Raw genomic sequence first — 19,873 nt, 5'->3', positions numbered from 1 at the left:
AATGCCACACTCCACAGCTAGAAGACAACTCTGGCAGCCATTTCAAGTCTGGTGATAAACTCATCTGCAGTAGACCTTAAGTCAAGGTCCAAATATAATGCTCAGACATTCTTGACAGTGCCTGCTAGTTGGCACTTACATGGGGCACAATGCTACTGATGAAAATTAAAAATTAGCATTTTCTATGTCTGAAGACTTTCAAAAACGTATTAAATAAAGAAGGATTTTTGAGAACTCCCTGACAGCCTGTGCACATCACATGGATTAGGGGGCGAGAAGATTAAGAAACTCCCTTCTACATGGATCTTTTTATGTCTTTTACAGCTCCTGTGGAGAGATGGCCTCATGAACTCTTACTGAAACCAGATCACCTGAACTGAAACTGCAGCCTGCCCTCTGCCCTCTGGAGGTGACTTAATTTTAGTTTCATGAACTTCAATGTGAGTGTTGCACATCAACAATCAAGTACAGGACACTTGAAAACTATGTGATCTCGGGGGAAGGAAGAAGTAATTGTGTGAGTTACCTGAGTTGTTACCATGACTATCTTCAGAATCTGCAAGCCCAGCTTCCATGGGATTTGGCGTCTGGCTCTGTATTTCTCACAGGGGCTCATGAAGTAGAACTTCAGGTCTTCCCTCAGACATTCTTCCTTCACCTCAGACTCCAGTGATGCCATCGTACTTCTGCCACAGAAGACAGTTTTTAAATACCCCAGAGCAGCCTGTCTCTCACAGTACTCCTGGCCTACAGTTCTTGTTCACATTCTTCACCTGGTTCCACAGACACAGAACTCTCAGACTGGAGAACCTCTTGTCTCTAGAAATCCGAAAGAGGGTTCCACTCGGTTGTCACCTGCCTTTGCACATAACCACCCATCTGTGGTAGTACTGTGTTCCCCAAAATATTGTGCACCCTAATAAACTTATCTGGGGTCAGAGACAGAACAGCCACAATATTAAACATAGAGGATAGGCAGTGGTAGCACACGCCTTTAATCCTAGCATTCCAGAGGCAGAAATCCATCTGCTCAAGGATACAGCCAAGCATGGTGACTCTCGCCTTTAATCCCAGGGAGTGATGGTAGAAGGCAGAAAGGTATAAAGGCATGAAGACCGGAAACTAGAGTCTTTTTGGCTGGTTAAGCTTTTAGGCTTTAGAGCAGCAGTTCAGCTGAGATTCATGTGGATGAGGACTCAGAGGCTTCCAGTCTGAGGAAACAGGATCAGCTGAGGAACTGGTGAGGCAAGGAAGCTGTGGCTTGTTCTGCTTCTCTGAGTTTTCAGCGTTCATCCCAATACCTGGCTCAGGTTTGATTTTATTAGTAAGTCATTGTAAGATCTCTCCAAATGCCTATTTTCAGGATTTAAAGCTTCACCTGTCACTTCCTAGATCTTCATACACAGTTTCTCCTGTTACTGAAGAGCTGGAAGGAAGTGCGTGAGAGGAAGAGTGAAAAGAAAGTGTAAATGTGAGAGTTTCTGCGTGCGTGCGTGCGTGCGTGCGTGCGTGCGTGCGTTAGACCAGTAAGAACAAGGCGGGAATCTACCCGGCACTTCGGGTTTAAAATGACTGACATTTGATATAGGTCAGTGGAATCATTTGTTAAGGAACTAGAGAACCTGTGATCTATAACTCTGAGAAGGATTGTGTCCCCCATTTATGGATAAATGGCAGTGATTACAAGATTCCAGAATAGAAAGTGGCAGTGGTGGGGGATGGATATAATAGTAACATACTATATACATGCATGAAGTTGGCAAAGAATAAATATTTAATTCTAAAATGTAAGCAGCTTGAGAGAGCTACTATTGTAGCTCTCTGTTTATACCCAGTCATATTTTTGTCAACCTGGCTTATCAACTCCAAACTCATGGCTGGACATGTGACTCACCAAGGCCAGAGACAACCAATGAGATGTGGCCACATCACTGTGACCATACTGATGAGACACGTGTTTTTTCATTAAGTCTCCAAAACGAGGAGTGTGAAACATGCTGGGAGTATAGAAATTATTAATGCTTCTATTTTATAACCCCTAAAAACTAAAAATATGAATTTTATTAATTGTTAATGTAGCATAGAATATGTGTAACACAAAATTAATCTAAACTGTATATATAGCATAACAGAACAATGTATAAAGGATATTTAACAATAGCATGTAATCAGTATGATCACAATAGGACCACTGTGATAAACTTTTACTGATGGGACAGAGACAACATAGATCAAAGGTCATAGACTAAAAGAGTGGGCTGTGCCTGCCTGTGAGTTTGGCATTCCTGGGGGAAGCTCACCACCATAGGGAAGTGTTTCTGGAGGCTGGAGCTCTCCCAGGAAGTCAGGGACAGACACCAAGTTTAATAATGATGCCAGAGTGTAGAAGGACTTTCTTTTTGGCCACCATTCCCAAATAATGACATAGAGACTTACTATTAATTATGAAAGCTTAGCCTTTAGCTTAGGCTTGTTCCCAACTAGCTCTTATTACCAAAGTTAACCTGTTTCTACTAATCTACATGCTACCACTTGGCTTTTTACCTCACTTCCATTGTGTATTGCTGGTGTCTCCCATACATGCCTAGATTCATCCTGTGTCCTTTTCTTTGCCCTGAAGCTCCACCTTTTTTCTCCTGCTTGGCTATTTACCATTCAGCTCTTTATTAAACCAATCAACCAATCACAGTGACACATCTTCACACAGTGTAAACAAATATCCTACAATACTAGAGTTCCTGGATCCAACTGTTTCTGAAGCTATCTATCTTAAGACTTTCATATCAAGCTTAAGTCCTGGAGGCTTGGGTCATTTGAGCAGGGAGTGTCTTCATGAGTAAGAACTGCTGGGTCAGGATTGTTCAAATTACAGATTTCTTGGTAAGCTTTTGGAACTTTGGGTTATTCCAAGAGATCTTCTTATAGAGACTACTTAAACAACATCTAATACATCTATCATCTGGGTCATCTACTTTGACTAACAACTTCAAAAGAAGCTGGAAAGCATAGTAGAGCAGGGCATAGTGTGCTTAGGATGTCAGAGGACAACCTAATGGAGTCAGTTCTCTCCTTCCACCTTCAGGTAGGATTGAACTAGGGTCAAGCCTTCCACAGAAAGTGCCTTTGCCTACTGAGCCATCTTACTGGCCCTGGTTTGTGGTTCTAAATTGATATTTTTTCTCTTTCTTTTTTAAATCTCATCTCTAAGATTGGCACACTAGGTTAGCAAGAACCATCCTGCCATAAACAATTTTTTTAAAAAGGAGGTGAAGAGCGAAGGCCGGAAGGAGGGGGAAAGTGAAGGAAGAAGGAAGGATGACAGGGGGTGTGGCTTAGTTAGGGGTTCGTGAAGAAACACCACGACCATAAAGCAAATCGGGAGGAAAGGGTTTATTCAGCCTACACTTCCACATTGCTGTTCACCCCTGAAGGAAGTCCAGACAAGAATTCCAACATGGCAGGAACCTGGAGGCAGGAGCTGATGCAGAGGCCATGGAGGAAAGCTGCTTACTGGCTTGCTTTTCCTGGCTTCCTCAGTCTGCTTTCTGATAGAACCCAGGACCACCAGCTCGAGGATGGCAGCACCCACCATGGCCTGGGCCCTCCCCCATTGATCACTAATTGAGAAAATGCCCTACAGCTGGATCTCATGAAGGCATTTCCTCAACTGAGGCTTGTGGTGATATATTGTGTACCCCAATAAAGCTTGCCAGAGGATCAGAGGACAGAGCCAGCCTCTAGACTAGACATAGTGGTCAGACATTGATGGCACACACCCTTAATCCTATCACTCAGGAGGCAGAGAGCAACCTGGATCTCTGTGAGTTCAAGGCCATACTGGAAACAAGGCCAGGCAGTGGTGGCACACACCTTTAATCCCAGTATTGGGGAGCACACATGCCTTTAATCCCAGGAAGTGACATGGCTGGGCAGAGAAAAGTATGTAAGGTGCAAGGAAACAGGAATAAAGCAGTTCAACTTCCTTTCAGGTAAGGACTCAGAAGCTACCAGTCTGAGGAAACAGGATTGGCCGAGGAGTTGGCGAGGTGAGGTTGGCTATGGCTTGTTCTGCATCTCTGATCTTTCATCATTCACCCCAATATGTGGCTCCTGGGTTTTTATTAAAAGACCTTTTAAGATTCATGTAACAGAGGCTTCTTCCTCTCTAATGACTCTAGTTTGTGTCAAGTTGACACAAAACCAGCCAGTGCAGAGAAAGAAATGGAGAAAAAGTTCCTACAGAAGGTCCAGGCGTTTGGAGGTGGGTGGGGAACAACTGTACAGACACGAGGGTCTAACAGTGGAGAGTTCCTGGGACAATCTCACCATGGGTCTACAGTTGTTGCCAACTGCCACTCAGACACTCTGGGACTTTGTGAGTGTGTGGTTTCCAGAAAGGGGACCAAGAAACCAGAGCTCAGGCTAGATCCCACCTTGAGCTGACTGCAGATTCTCCCCTCATGCAGATGTGTGACCCAAAGCACTTCCCTCTGAGGAAGTAGACTGAGAAACCAGTCCTAAGGCTACCCTGAAGACCAGACTGACTCCATATCATATTTCTAAAGAAAGAGGAACTGAAAAAGCAACCTTGTCCCCAGATATACTAGCCATTAACCAGGCCAGTAGGACTCCAACCTAGGTGACTGGGGTACTTCAAAGTGTTGGGTTTCTTGAGTCTGGGGATTCCAAGCTGGAGCTGCCCACTGTGTCCTGGGATTTGTAGTGGGTGAGCCTTGGGGACTCATCAATCTAACATGTAATTTGCAGGATATACCCAGCACCTAATTAAACAGAACCAGACCAACGGCAATCAAGTAATGAAATGGCTTAGAATGCAGCAGAAACTGAGCATGCACCACTGCTTGTGTGTGTGTGTGTGTGTGTGTGTGTGTGTGTGTGTGTGTGTGTGTACTGGAAACCTTAGAAAAGAGCCTTGCTGAGGCTGGAGAGATGGCTCAGTGGTTAACAGCCCTGACTGCTCTTCCAGAGGGTCCAGGTTCAATTCCCAGCACCCATATGGTGGCTAACTACTGTCTGTCTTCAGCCTTCGGGGATCCAATGCCCTCCCCTAGCCTCTGCAGGTACTGCACACATATGGTACACACAGCTATAAACCTTAATAAACAAAATATCTTTTTTTAATAGTGAGAAATCAGCTACTATATGAGTCTCACTTCAAATGATGAAGCCAGATGTGGTAGTCATGTTTGGAAGCTCAGCACTCCATCCACAAGCTGAGACAAGAAGATTTTAAGGACTTCTAGGCCAAGCTGAGCTACATAGTGAGTTCCAGGCTAGCCTGAGCTACAGGCTATCTCAAGAAAGACTTTACACATGTGTTTTCCTTGAGCATGAGTAGGCAGCTCCTCAGTCAGCCTGACTGACTAGACAATGACTTCCTCTATGGACTGGGTGCTTGGGACAGGACATGGGGATGAGTAGCTTCTTTGAAAGTCAAGCTCCAGCAGGAGAGACTTGGGAACACATTCTTTTCAAGTGGGTGAGCAAGGGTTGAACCACAGTGTACCCATGATTCCAGAAAACAAGTTCCGACTGTGAGGTTAAGGGTTCAGAAAGCAAGGAGAACCCTATCATGCTCATAACACACAGGTGTCAAAACTACAACAGCACTTGACTGGGAAGGTGGAGGGATCCAGTATCATCTTCCCTGAGCCTGAGAACAGCATCCTCATAAAGCCTCTTTAGAGCCCAGTTCCCCAAAGATTTTCCAGTACAAAGGCTTCAGAGCTGTGGAGATGGTACAGCTGGTACAGTGCTTGACTTGTAAGCAGAAACTGAGTCTCATGTCCTAGAGCCTACATGAAAAGTGCCAGTCACGATGCATGCTTTATTCTCATTTCTGGGGGAGCAGAGACCAGAGGCATGCTCGCTGCACACACACACACACACACACACACACACACACACACACACACACACACACACACACACACACACACTCAGAAGCCTCAGGTAAACCAGAAACAGCAAAAGCAACAAAGTTTTGAAGTACCAAGGTAACAAGAAGTAGCAAAATATGAAAGTGAAACTCACCATGACTTGTCTAAACTACTGTGTCCTTCCTTAACTCACTAGGCGTTACAATGTTTCTAGTACTGGGGAGGATTAAACATGTTTAAAGGCACGCTGGTCCCAAGCTTTCTAGTACTGAGGATAATTAAACATGTTTAAAGGCACCCCGGTCCCAAGCTTTCTAGTACTGAGGATAATTAAACATGTTTAAAGGCACCCCCATCTCTGGAGCTACTCAATCTACAAAACACAGAAAAGTATCAGTGGGGGTGGAACCAGTTGATAGAATGATAGAAATACAGAAAAAATATTAGCTGACATAATGAATGTTCAAGATGAATTTGACTTAGATTTTAAAGCATCTACATTTTGGAGAAAAGTAAATGATATTTGAGTTCAAAACTTCTAGTGTCTCAAAGGGAAAGTTTAAATGTGAGTTAATGAGACTTTCCCAGATGGTCTTTCTTGCTCCCGTCTCCCCAGTTCGTAGTTTTGCCTGGTTGTCTGTCAGGTGAGGATATTGTAAAGGCGCGGGCATTGCTGTAGCCACAACAGAGTGGCGTAAAGCAGAGACAGAAAAACCAAAGAGTAAATGAAAAGTGGGCCATGTGTCAGGACACAACCATCCATTCATTTGACAGGCACATTCCCAGCATGCTCTGGTGAGGAATACTGCCTGGGAGATGAGTTTGAGGGGATGCTTGAAAACTGCATCCACTACTTCAGAAGCACGAGCCAGGTCAGAAGCAGCAGAAATGCTGCCAGTCTTACCAGCAAGGCTAACAGTGAGCAACAGGTTCAGAAGAAGGACAAAACCCTCGAATAACGGGAGGTAAGAACTGCTCTGACGCTGCTTAAGGAGTAGGAACCTGTGCAGATCTAGTGATGCCAGCCTATTAACTATAGCAGCCACACTGAAATGGCAAGAAACCGACCAGGACAATTACAGCATTTATAAATGATTAGTTTAACTAAATAAAGGGAAATGCATGATCCTCAGTGTGTGTACACACGTGTGTATACATTTACATGCATGCACACATCAGCATGCACATGTGGAAGCCAGAGGATGACTTCAGGTATCTCCCTCACTATGATGACAAAGGTGATGGTGATGACGACGACGATGTTGAAGATGAAATCGCCTCTCTCTGTGGCTGGAACTCACAGAGTAGACTAGACAGGCTGGCCAGAGAGTCCTAAGGATCTTCCTGCGTCTGTCCCGCCAACACTAGGATCATAGGCTGGAGCCACCACACCTGGATTTTGTAGATTCTAAAGCTTGAGCTCAGGTCCTCACGCCTGTGTAGCGAGCCCTTTACTGACTGAACCATATTTCTAGCCCCGGAATTTTTATAAGCTTACTAAATAACACTGTCAAAGACCAAAGTACCAAAGGTCGGGGAAAACACAGTATCCTTAAGTGTTAAATAAAATACGGAATGGAGCAGAAACTTGGCCAGACAATGGGTTGAACAAATGCTAGGGAATGTGGGTGTAAGATGAAGCCTGAGGCTGGTCAGGTGGTGGGGAGAAAAGGGGAACAGGCCCCCACTGTGTGCCTTATAAGCAAGCCTATCCTTCCCTAAGTAATTAGGACCACATGGTAGCCAGGCTTAGGGTGACCACATGACCAAGGGCAACTCGAGCTTTATTGAACCAGTATGTGGAAGCCTGACATTTTGAAAAGCAATTACCAATGACGCTATACTGTATTGGGATCCTAACCCCAAACTTCACTCTGGGACTAAGACGAAGGCTCTTGACCTTTGCTTCTAAAAAAATGCGTACACCAGGTACAATGATGGCATCCTGCTTCAAAGATGCGACCGCTCTAGGCTGCTATGCTTTTGAACTTCCCCTTAGGTGACCCTTACTCTGCCTGACAAAATGACAGATGATTCTAACGGCTGGCCTGTTCTGTAGTGGCCTGTTGCTACCACGGAGGTGAGTTAAGTACCCTGAGCTCAAGACTGGCCTCAATACAAAAACCTGCTTTCTACCGAGACCTCCGCCTGGTATTCCTTCTTGACACCAGAGGTAGTATTTCTTAAGGACTGATGGCCTGTAGAATGATCAGGAATGGAGAACACATGCTAAGGAAAGTCCAAGTTGACTTCATTGGAAAATGTATGACATCTTGGCAAAACACCTAATGCACAATTCAGGAGATTCTGTGCTCTCGTGTGATCAGAATAAGAAGTAAAGAAACCACAGGCCTCAGGATCTAGAGTCACCCAGGAGAGGAACCTCTGAGCATGTCTGTGAGGAATTCATTGAGGTGGAAAGACCCACCCGGAATGTGGCTGTCACTGTTCCCTGGGCTGAGGTCCCGGCTGAATAAAAAGGAGAAAATGAGCTGAGCACCAGCATTATTTCTCTCTGCTTCCTGACTGTGATACATGTGACCATCTGCCTCATGCTCCTGCCGCCTTGACTTCCCGCCATGATGGACTGTAACCTACAACTATGAGCAGAGGCCAACCCTCCTTCCCTGAAGCTGCTTCTGCTGCATGTTCTGTCACAGTAAGGTGAACAGTAGCCATCAGCTGGCTCCCTTTTCTCTCGCTCCATAAAACTCTTCAGGGTAAACAGCCTACAGATCCCCCAACACTTCTGGGTGTGGTGGCTAAGCAGCATCCAACAGCTAAATGCCCTCTATCTGGCACAGCCATTTTCTCAACTTCTGGAACATTTCATGTCTTTGGCTTCCTTCCCACTTCACCCAGCCCCCTCACTCTTCCTCACTGGCTTCTCTTCTGTCTGACCTATAAATGCCATGGCATGGTCCAGCAGCTCTTCTATTATCTGTCCTGTATTCCAGAAGAGCTCATCCAATCCTGAGCCTTCAAACACTATTCACTTGAGGGACTTCCCCTCTTGTTCCTTACCCACTCCTTTCTGGACACCCACCCACCTGTCTAGAATCCCCAAACCTATCATCCCCCTGCCTACTCAGTGCAGCCACCCGTGACTTTCCTGCAGACGCTTCTATGGTAGAGCCAACTGGGCCCTAGCTCCTAGATATCTGGGCCCCAGGAGGCATGAGGTATGAAGTGGGAATGGGGATCTCAGCTTCCCAAGTTATACCACTGAGAAGCAACCCCCTCACGTCAAGTCTGTATCCCGAGGGCTCTCAGCTCTGCTCCTACTAGAGCCCCTCCCTGCCCTTCTGTCTCACTTGATCACAGGCATGCCTTCCCAGTGCCCCACATCACAGCTAGAGGGGATGCTTAAGACCGACTTAGTTACCTTTAAATTGATTTCGGCTCAGTCCCTAAGGCAGGCATCATTTTCCAGCTGACAACACTCCTGGGACTTTCTGCTCCTCTCAGAATAAGCACTGCGCCTCCTACCTCTTCCTGGCATTGCTTGTGAGACCACAGCCCACTTCTTCCCACACTCCACTCTGCTTCCTCACTGCCCCTAGAACCACTCCTGGCTCTGGAACATTCCCCCCACTTGGGGGTCTGCACTTGCTGTTTCCCCGGCCCTTTGCACATCTGGATCCTTCCTGTCCTTGGGAGTTTCTCAGCTCAGCTGTGACCTTTTTACAGAGGCCATGGGGGGGGTTCCTTGCAGGACTGGGGACTGGACCCTCCACCACAAACATGGTAAGCAAGTACTCAGCCACAGGCTAGACTCCCACCCTTTCCTTACTTTCTGTTTGACATAGGATCTCACTGAGTTTTGTCCACATGAGCCTTAAACTCACCCTGTCAGCTAGGCAGGTCTTGAACTAGAGATCCTCCTGTCTCAGCCTCCCAAATAGCTAGGATTACAACCCAGTTAGAGAGGCCCAGCTACTCATGCCCACATTACTGCATGTGGCCTCTCTATTCCTTATTGTAAGCTTTATTTTCCTCCAATTCAATATCACAACTGGTTTTCCTCTAAGAGCTTCCCTAAGCCCTGCTCCTCTGCACCTGGCAGCATACAGCACACTACCTAACACACAGCAGGTATTCAATGAGTATCGCTTGGAAGAAATGAAATGAATCAATGAATGAGGCAACTACTCTGGCTACATAAACTTTCCCCCAGTCAGTATAGCAAAAGTAATATTAACTATGTAACAATAGAAAGGGCAATGTTAGAAAGGATAACTGATTGAAATAACAAAGCCATGCTTAGCCAAGATGAGAAGGTTCTAGGTGGTTAGGTGCCCGATCTGCTGATAGAAATGCTGCTCTATTTTTTATCTATCTATCTATCTATCTATCTATCTATCTATCTATCTATTTTTGGTTTTTTGAGACAGGGTTTCTCTGTAGCTTTTGGAGCCTGTCCTGGACTAGCTCTGTAGACCAAGCTGGCCTGGAACTCACAGAGATCCACCTGCCTCTGCCTCCTGAGTGCTGGGATTACAGGCGTGCGCCACCACCGCCTGGCCATGCTGCTTTATTTTACTCACTATTCCTGTTCTTTGTTTTTTGTTCTTTCTTTTTTTCTTTTTTTCTTTTCTTTCTTTCTTTCTTTTTTTTTTTTTTTAAGAATCAGCTTGATAAATTACTTCCACGGTGATCTGCTCTTTTGGCCAAAGAGTCCTTCCAGAAACAGAATGCAAAAAAGGAAAAACAACAACAAGAAGAACAAAGAAATGTTTGTATTAAAAAATAAAGTCAGGGATAAATCAGATACAGAATTTAGAAAAATAATTTAGTGTGTCTTTATAAGAACAGCCAAGCTCAGAAGGCATGGAAAAGCCTGGCAGTACAATGGGCGTCCAAGTTTAACACTTCAGAGTCGAAAGACAGTGGGCCGGAGGGTAGCTCTGAGATGAAGTGTCCCTGAGCAAGTGAGAGAATCAGGGTTCAGACCCCAGAACCATGCAAAAGTCAGGCGGGTGTGAGTCCATCTGGAAGCAGAAGCAGGGGCCCCTGGGCAAGCTGGTCCCTTAGATAAGCTGACTAACAGGACTGTTCCAGCTTCAATGAGAGGCTTTGCTTCAATAAACAAAAGGCACACAGCGTGACTGAGGAAGACACTGATGTCAGCTCAGGCCTACACACCCTTGTGCATCCACATACATGCAAACAAACACACAGGAACACACACACACGCAGAGTCAGAAGACAGAGAAGGTCTGCAAGATATTGAAGTAGCCAAAAGCTTAGTGCTGTTACTAACAGGTACTGGGTTACTAACAGCCCCAACTATTAATAAGAAAAAGACAGCCCAGTACAGCTACAGGCAAAGGATCTGGAAATCAGGTGGGCATTTACTCCCTAAAATCAAATAGCAATCAGGTTGGCACAAATCCAGCTTAACTCTTCTGTGTCAAATACAGGGGGACTCTATCGGGAGAAATGTAAGTACTAAAAAGCCACTCTGTTGATTATAAGTGTTTGTATGATCAAGGAACCAATGTTTTATGTATTTTTCTGCAAATTTTGTAATTGCTATTTATTAAGATGATTATAAAAATAATCACTGCAACCAGCCTTGAGACTGTGTATGAGCCAGTAAATGCCTGTTACATTGTAACATTTTAATCATAAAATAAATACTACAATCTCATTATTTCTGAAAATGTCAGTGTTTGTTTCCACATTTCAACTTTTTAAAAATATAGAGCTAAAAAAAAAATCTAGAGCTAGCAAACAAAAAATGAATAAGCATTGCCCACCCACAAGAGCTCTGGGAAGTGTTTCACAGAAGATCTTAATTTTCCTGTTTTCTCTATTTCCTTCAGTGTTGGTGATTAACATGAGAATTATCTACTTACTACCGCAAGTCAAAGTGACTTTAATTATGGTCAAAGTAAGTGTGCATCAGGGGACTGGGCACTCCCTTCCCTTATCTCCTGTGTGGTGAGTGTGAGGACAGGGTAGAGGAAGGTTAAAGTCTGAAAGGGTAACTGGGGGTTCCACAGTGGTAGCCATGAGGGCCCCAGGACAAGTGTCAGATGGCCAGTGCAGCAGATGAAGGCTTTGGCCCACCCCTGACAACTCCCACCCATTTTTTTTCACTCCATTTCCTACTATGAACTAGTTTCCTTGTGAATTCCTAGTCTTCTAAGAGAAGGTAACTGTTGCCCAAGTCAAGGTTATTAAAAAAAAAAAAAAAAGCAAACCCTGGTTCCCTTCTCAGTATATCTCTGGAAAGATAAACCACGTGGTCACTCGGGTCCCAGGACAAGCCCTGAAAGAAGCCAGAAGGGGCTTTCCATGGCGCACTAGTGCTCTGAACAGAAGATGAACACGCAGAATGTTCAGGATTTCCCTGAAGACAGCTGTGCCACTGAGTTCCTGTGAAACCATCCCTGCCTTCCTCTTCATCGCCTCAGACTACCAGGAATGCAGAAGTAGAGTCACGCGTGTTCAAAGTGCTTATTCTCAACAAGTCACACGCCTTCTGAAAACACAGTGAAGAATCGGCTCCCTGGGGCCGCAGAAGAGGGAGCAGCCTCTTCTCAGGAGTACAGGCTCTGACAGCTGAGGACCAGGGCTGCAATGATGGCGTGCCCCAACTAACCCTTCATCTCCTCAAGTTTTCAACAAGTATCTGATACCAACGTCCTACTTGCCAAGCCTGTGAGTCTCTTGGTGGGTCATATCTCCTGGAAGTGTGGGTAATAAGATTTTCTTCTTAAAGTCCGTCATTTAAATCATGCATCTTCAAGAATTAGGACATCCACTGTAACAAGAATTGCTAAACGGAGCCAGATATTGGGGTGAAAGCTGAAAGATCAGAGGGATAGAACAAGCCACAGCCACCAGCAGAATCTTTGGCCTTGGGAGTTACTGATTATTACCCAGAATAATTTTTTTGGCTGAAATCATGAAGGCATACTACAAAGAAAGAAAAAAAAATATAGATAACTTTTGAAAGAGACGAAATGAAGTTAGCCATTTGAGAGGGAAGTTGGACACCTGCGCCTACAAAGAAGTCTCCCCTCATCAATTAGAAAGAGCCTGGAACCAGGGAGCCCAGAACCAGGGAGCTCAGAACCAGGGAGTCCGGAACCAGGGAGTCCAGAACCAGGGAGTCCAGAACCAGGGAGTCCGGAACCAGGGAGCTCTAGGACCAGGGAGCTCTGGGTCCAGGCTCAAAACAGAACAGGGGTTCCAGCATACAGGTCAGAAAAGACCCTGGAGGGAAGTCCCAGTGGCTGCAGAAGCAAGTGAACACAGATGGACACAATCCACGCTGAATAGAATGCTACAGTCTGCTTCTGTAAGGGGCTGGGGCTCCAGCAGGGGCTCCGAGGTTAAACGCGCTTGCTGCTGCTGTTCCAGAGGGTCTGAGCACGGATCCTGGCATTCCCTTCAGACAGCTCCAAGGGATAAGAAGCCCTTTCTGGCCCCCATGGGCACTTACACACACAGCATGCACACAGACACACAAACAAAAATATGCATTTAAGAAGAAAACTACTCCTGGGAATGCAGTTACTTTTCTCCATGAGACACAAGGGTGCTCTAAAGAATCATTTCCTCAGAAGGAACATTCAGAACTTAACTCTAAGGCCCAGTGGAAGACGGTCACTTCAGTTTTTGGTGTTTTCTGGCAGCTGTTTTTACTCACAAACCTTAGCCACAAGAAGACACCTGGTTGTCAGCTTGTTTTTTTCCCACCAAGTTTCAAAGCCAGTCTTAATTTAGGTTTCATGTCACCGACAGAGAGCCATTGGGCAGAGAGATTAGCTTCTAAATGTGTGTGCCCCTGACTTTCAGTTCTGCATACCGGGAGCTCCGTTCCAAACGTGTTCCAAGTCTGTTGGCAGACTTTGATGCTGTTACATTTTTTATAAAAATCATCCTCCCTCAGAGGAGAATGTGAAAGCCTCAGTCTGGGAGGTTACATCAAAGGTGCCTTTTTAAACAGATCCTGGCCGTGGAGCTTAAGGAAGGTTGAGTGGAAAGGGTGTGCCGGGGGAAAGTTCAGGTGGACAGGTGTTCACATCTCTTGGGATTTAAAGAGGCAGATGAGCGAAAATCTTAGCAGAATTCAGACTCTACAAGGAAAACCTACCAAATTGGCCCAGCTGTGTGCTGTTGACTTAGAATGACATGGAGACTGTGAGCAGCGCCTAACAGTGCAGAGTTCACAGCCCACTTCCTGACAGAGCTGCGTTCTCCGTCCCTTGTACACAAAATATCAGAATTTGCATCCTGATATCCATAGGCAATTCTTCCACCTCTTGCTTCACCTCCCTTCAGTTCTCAGTTTATAGCAACACTGTCTGATCTTCCACCAGTACTGGACAGCCTGGCACCTTCCTATGGTATATTTCACATCTACAAGCCTTCAAACATGGTTTCCATGAACTACCAAATCTGTTTCCTTTAGCAATGCACACAGTTTCTGAAGACTCAGAACATGTCAAAAACCATTTAAGCCCTGAATGAAATGTTCTAGGAAAAACAACGTCAAATAAAAATAAAACTGAAGGTTATGCATCACACCCAATATGAGCACAGCCATTTTCCAGGCCAAACAGAGGACAGTGAGCCCATAAATCCAGAGGCATTTGCTCCATAGTTTTTAGGACAGTACATTTAGGAATAACACAGAGAAGTGGGTGTACAACTTCTATCCACGTGGCCTGTTAAAAAGAAACTCAGGCCGGGCAGTGGTGGAGCAGGCCACCCAGCACTCGGGAGGCAGAGGCAGGTGGATCTCTGTGATTTGAGGCCAGCCTGGTCTACAGAGCTAGTCCAAGACAGGCACTAAAATTACACAGAGAAACCCTGTCTCAAAAAAACCAAAAATAAAAAATAAAATAAACTCTTCTACTTTCAGAGAGGTAGTTTGCAGATTGTGTGGCACTGGTCATTTTGATGTGACACTCACAACTCGTTACAGTTGTCAAAGTTGCACCTTTTCTTTTCATGGATGCCTGTATATTCATGTAAGTGTGCATGTGTGCACACGTGTTGTGCATGTGGGGACAACCTTGTGAGGAATCCTCAGGAACAACACTTTTGAGACAGGGTCACCCATTGGTATGGAGCTCTGAAATTAGGGGAGACTGGCTGGCCAGAGAACTCTGAGGGTTCTCCTGTCTCCTGCCCCTCCCGCGTTAAGATTACAGGCGCCATGTGTTTTTACCAGGTTGTTGAGGCTCCAACCCCGTCCCTGAACTTGCAGGGAACCGCCTCTCCAGCGCCACCAATGTTGTATAATTCAAAATTGGTCTTTCAAAGATCTGGGAAATCTATGCTACACTTGCATAAAATTATCCACTCGGGTCGTCATCATAGACTATGCAAATTCCCTTCTTCCTTGCTGGCCTGGAGTGCACCCTGCTGCGAAGGCAGGAGCGGTCCCGGCTGCCTTAGAAAACTTTAACAGCCCACCACTGTTTGTTTTAAGAGCAGCAACCAGGAGCCAAAGGCCACTTTGTCCTCTGGTCTGGGCTCAACTGTGCTGCTGCAGAAGTTTAAGCACCTAGGAGGGGCCGCTTGGCAGAGCCATCTGGCTTGACTGGATGCTTTTTCATAGAGCTAGGGAAACCAGGGTTGACCACATCGTAACCTTCCCACCTAAGAAACAGGCCTGTTTGTTCCGGAAGGTAAACCCCGGCCTTATTTAACTAAGTGCAAGCAGTTAGCGTGGGCCTGCCCAAGGTAACAACCAGGATCCTTCAGCCAACCAGGATCTTTCAGAGTCCTGTCTCCAAAAAAAGCCTCACCAGGACTTTAACCAGAAAACATCTGGTCTCTCTTCCAGTCCTTTACCTGGGAAAAGGTTCAGGTTGCAGGGCCAGCTCTCCCTCCCACTTCGGAACTTTCCAGGGCTCTCTACGCGTGGCCCTGTTCTCCCGTCACGCCCCTGCTCCCCACCCGTGGCCGCTGCCTTCCTCCAGAGCTGGGCCACCGCGAAGGACTTTACGTGGCCGAGGAGAGCCAGAGGCAGGAGGCGGAACGGGGCCAGGTGTGCGCGCAGGGACACCGCGGCTGGAGCAGTCCCAGAAGGATGTGACGCTGGAATCCAGGAGATCACAAGACGTGGCGCCCCAGGGGAGTACCGACCTGTGGTGGGGGTCCCAAGCCCGGTCTGGGGCGCGGTTCCACGCAGGCAAGTCCAGCGCCTCCTCGCCTCCGGGCATGGCACGATCGCCACCGACGTACGAGACTCCCGCACTGCCTCGATCCCCCGGATCCCCAAGGTCCCGACACCCCGCTCCGCCTGCGGGTGTCTGCGGGGGGCAGGCGCAGCAGCCGCCCTTCTAAAGGGAAGTCTCCCGGGGAGCCTGCCGCGAGGCCGCCCGTTGTCCGCCCCGCCCCCAGGCGCTCCGCCCGCCCTGCCCTCCACCCCCGCTCCTGCCCGCATCCATGCCCACACCTCCAAGAGTAGTGTTTGATCCCTTCAGTCGTTCATTGCATTTCTCTTGAGCTCGCTATGTGGCCCAGAGTCGCCTCGAACTCAGAAGCCATCCTTCTGCCTCAGCCTCCTGGGTGCTGGGATTACAAACAGGTGCCACCAAGACCTGGCTTGTCCGGTTTCTTTGGCCAGTTCTATTCTGCTGTGTTAAATGTCCATACTGTGTTCTAGGGATGAATACATTGCAGCCCCTCGGTCTAGGAATCAGCAAGTTCGTGAGGACCGGTTGGTTTCTTTATTATGGAGAGTCTTGATTCTGATAACTCCCTGACAAGGAGTGGGATGATAGCGGTGTCGGACAATCATGTGGAAAGCAAGGCGCTGGGTTCCAGGCACCTGAGAGGATCTGGCTGCTAGAGTCAGCGTGACCCCTGGAGAGCACAAAGCAGCAGACCCCAGGGGCCGTCCTGCCCTTCCGTGCTGCTGGAAACCAGGAGCCTCAAGACTGGCTTTCCTCCATGACGAACCAGACGACAGTGCTCCTCCATCTGAAGTTGACAGGACATTTTGGACAGAACCCACCTAGCGCTTCCTCTCTTGGGCAGGAATCTCACGAACAAGACTCCTACATTTCCGGGCTATGGACATCAGTAAATGTTCAATAGGCCCCAGGGTTAACTAGGGCAAAGGACAGTTTGCAGAGGATCGTGCAGAAACAGTTGGACAGAAAGACAGACAGATGTAGGAGTGTTATTGATCCTTTTTGTAAGGGATTTTTGTTGTTGTTTTTTCTTTTGTTTTTGTTTTTAATTTTGAGACAGCCTCGTGTAACTGACCCAGGCTAGCCTCCAGCTTGCTATGAAGCTGAGGCTGGCCTTGACCTTCTGATCCTCCTGCCTCCACCTCACAGGTGCTGCTGGTGTTGAGGCATATTCCACCCCACGCCAACCCACCCCCACAGAATCTACCCTCTTTTTAAAGTCACTTCCTAAGGACTAGTAGATAAAAATACCCTCCACCTCCCTTTTTCCTTTCAGAATTCCTCTTAGCAGAAGTGCCCACTGGGTACAGAGATCCTGGAGAGTCTGTCTGCGAAGTCACGGTGCCCACCATACCAACAGGCTCAGGGTTCTGTACACTGCCCCCATCCGAAATGGCTAGATGGGGCCAGTAAGATAGTCGAGGAAGTAATGGTCTGACCCAAGGAACATTTGGTGAATGGACAGAGACAACAAGTTGTCCCCTGGTCTCCACATCAGCCTTTGTGGTGTCCCTCTTCCCACCACAAAATAAATAAGGGTTTTTAAGGAAGGGAGGGAGGGTGGAGGCGGAGGGGGCACAAGGTCAGAGAAGAGGGTCACTTCTTCAAAGTCACCCACGGAGCAGCCAGCAGGTCCAATCTTTCTGTTCAGGTCCTTGACTCTCCACCCACCGACAGACACACCATCAAAACAGTGGCTGGTGTACAGGAGCTCTCCTCATCTGAATGAGTTTCTCTAAACAGGTTCCCACCTACGACAATCCAGAAACAGTTTCTCCAGTGGAGAAAACATGTGTTTGCCTAAACAGCTGTAAAACATACATTTGTCTAGGCCTCCATGTCATTTCTAGGGGACAGGACCTCACTGCTGACTTCCTGGCACTTCCTGGTTCTTTCTGTACCCTCTTCCAAGATCTTTCCCCAGCAGTTGGTGCAGGGGTATCCAATGTGAAATGATCAGCCCTGAAATCATATGTACAAAAGCCGTACTCAGATGAACTCAACCAGATATATATAGGGAGATGATAATCAAAGAGAGCTCATCAATTTTAAAGGGAGTAAGGAGGAGCATGGGCGGGGCTGGAGGAGAAACAAAAAAGGGAGAAGTGATGTTGTTATATTTTAATTAAATTTTTAAAATTAAATTTAAAGATACATTTATCTAAATAGCTGTAATCAATGAAGCTTGTGTTATGAATAAGTATAAAAGTATCAGTTTAAAAATAAGGTTGGTTGTGGTGCACTATGCCTGTAATCCTGGCACTTTGAAGGCTGAGGCAGGAGGATTGCAATAGGTTTGAGAACAGCCTGGATTATATAGTGAGTACAGTCCAGCCTGGACTATGTAACACCACACTGTCTCAATTTTTTTTTAAATAAATTTAAGAAATATAACCAGCAGGCAAATTCTTTTTTTTTTTTAAGGATTTGATTTTATTCTTAATGTATGCTTGTGTGTCTATGTGAGAATGTGTACCTGAGTAGGCCAGAAGAGGGTGTCAGATGTCCTGGAGCAAGAGGTACAGGGAGTGTTGAGCCTTCATAATGTGGGTGCTGGGAATGGAACTCAGATCTTCTGGAAGAGCAGCAGGTGCTCCGAGCTGTTGAGCCATCTCTTCAGCCCTGCAAATCCTCACAGAGCACTGTAAAGGAGAAGCTTCCCAAAGCAGGGTGCTGGGTCTCAATCCTCACCACCACGTGACTCCAGGCTGCTCACTGGGGTCAGGCCGAGCATCGCCAACAGGAAGACACAACTCATGCGGCTACTCTTAAAGTAGCAAGGGCCCCAAACAGCTGAACCAGAATGTAGGAAGGGGCTGTGGGGAGAGAAGAAGGGAACGGAAGAGCAGTGGACAAACAGAGTCAGATGGCTGGGGTTTGACTCAGGTACACTGAGAGACAGGAATTATTGTTTGTGCCACTCTCAATGGCTAGTTCACCAATGTGTTTTGTTTACAGTGGAGATCCTGGTTCGTTTCTCACTGGGTAGCCACCGGCATTGCCTTGTGCTACGTGTAATCATTCCTGTCTCAGGTTTCTGCTTTGCATACCATACTTCAGAGTTTGTATCTTAACTCGGCTTTGAAATGACCAGATAACACAAGAATCTTTTTTCAACTATGTATCAGATGACATTTCAGGTTTACCAATCACCGTCATGAATTTCTCTAATGGGTTTCCTTCTTATGACAGTTTCATAAATTTACTGTTAAAAGGGTTTTTAAGCCCTCTAGAAAATGTGAGCCAGGGTAATGGTAGACCTGCAACAATTTTATAAAAACAGGCAGTCCAAAGCAATGTCTATTGGGAGGTCAAAATGGAGGCAAAGCACAATGAAACAACAGGGAAACGTGCCTTTGGTTTGCGTAGTTTCACATCCTTCTGATGTTTGTTGATGTGCTAGAAAGCAGGCTTTGAACTTTCTGGACGTTAATCTTTTGCTGGTTTTAAACATTGATAAGTACATTATTCTGTCCTTAATCTCCGAACTAGGTCCTCCTTGACCCGAGGTCTTTCCTTGAGACATTGGAACATAACATGATATCTATTTTTATGGCCTGAGCGTTTCTGATATTGGGAAGGAAGTCTACTTGAGACTCACCGGTGTTCTGCTCTGTCTGTAGGAGCTCGATTTTATCTGCCCTATCAAATTCCCTGTGCTTCAACGTCATGTATGGTGGGAGGTAAGGACAGCTCAGCTATTCTGCAGAAGACAATCCAGCTCAGCAAAAACAGCCTGTAACCCTGGGCTTGGTGACCTTTCTGTCAGGGGAAGGGCAGCGCTCTGTGCTCTGTGGATGGCATGGC

At 46.5% G+C, this 19,873-nt stretch overlaps 1 protein-coding gene across 1 annotated transcript in view; it reads right to left on the bottom strand.

Moving 5' to 3' along the window:
• Mcoln2 (mucolipin 2) overlaps positions 1 to 16,090 on the bottom strand; it is a 50,797-nt gene extending 34,707 nt beyond the window's left edge. The window contains exons 1-2 of the mRNA XM_036191216.1: positions 16,014 to 16,090; positions 527 to 686 (exon numbers count right to left, since the gene is read on the bottom strand). Of these exons, the coding sequence (XP_036047109.1) occupies positions 527 to 686; positions 16,014 to 16,090 (237 nt within the window). The remainder of the gene's footprint in view (positions 1 to 526; positions 687 to 16,013) is intronic.
• Positions 16,091 to 19,873: the final 3,783 nt, after the last annotated feature.

The sequence above is a fragment of the Onychomys torridus genome, chromosome 6, assembly GCF_903995425.1.
Source record: "Onychomys torridus chromosome 6, mOncTor1.1, whole genome shotgun sequence".
Taxonomy (NCBI): Eukaryota; Metazoa; Chordata; class Mammalia; order Rodentia; family Cricetidae; genus Onychomys; species Onychomys torridus.
Note: the sequence above shows the minus strand (reverse complement) of the source record. Positions and strands in the feature narration are given on the sequence as shown.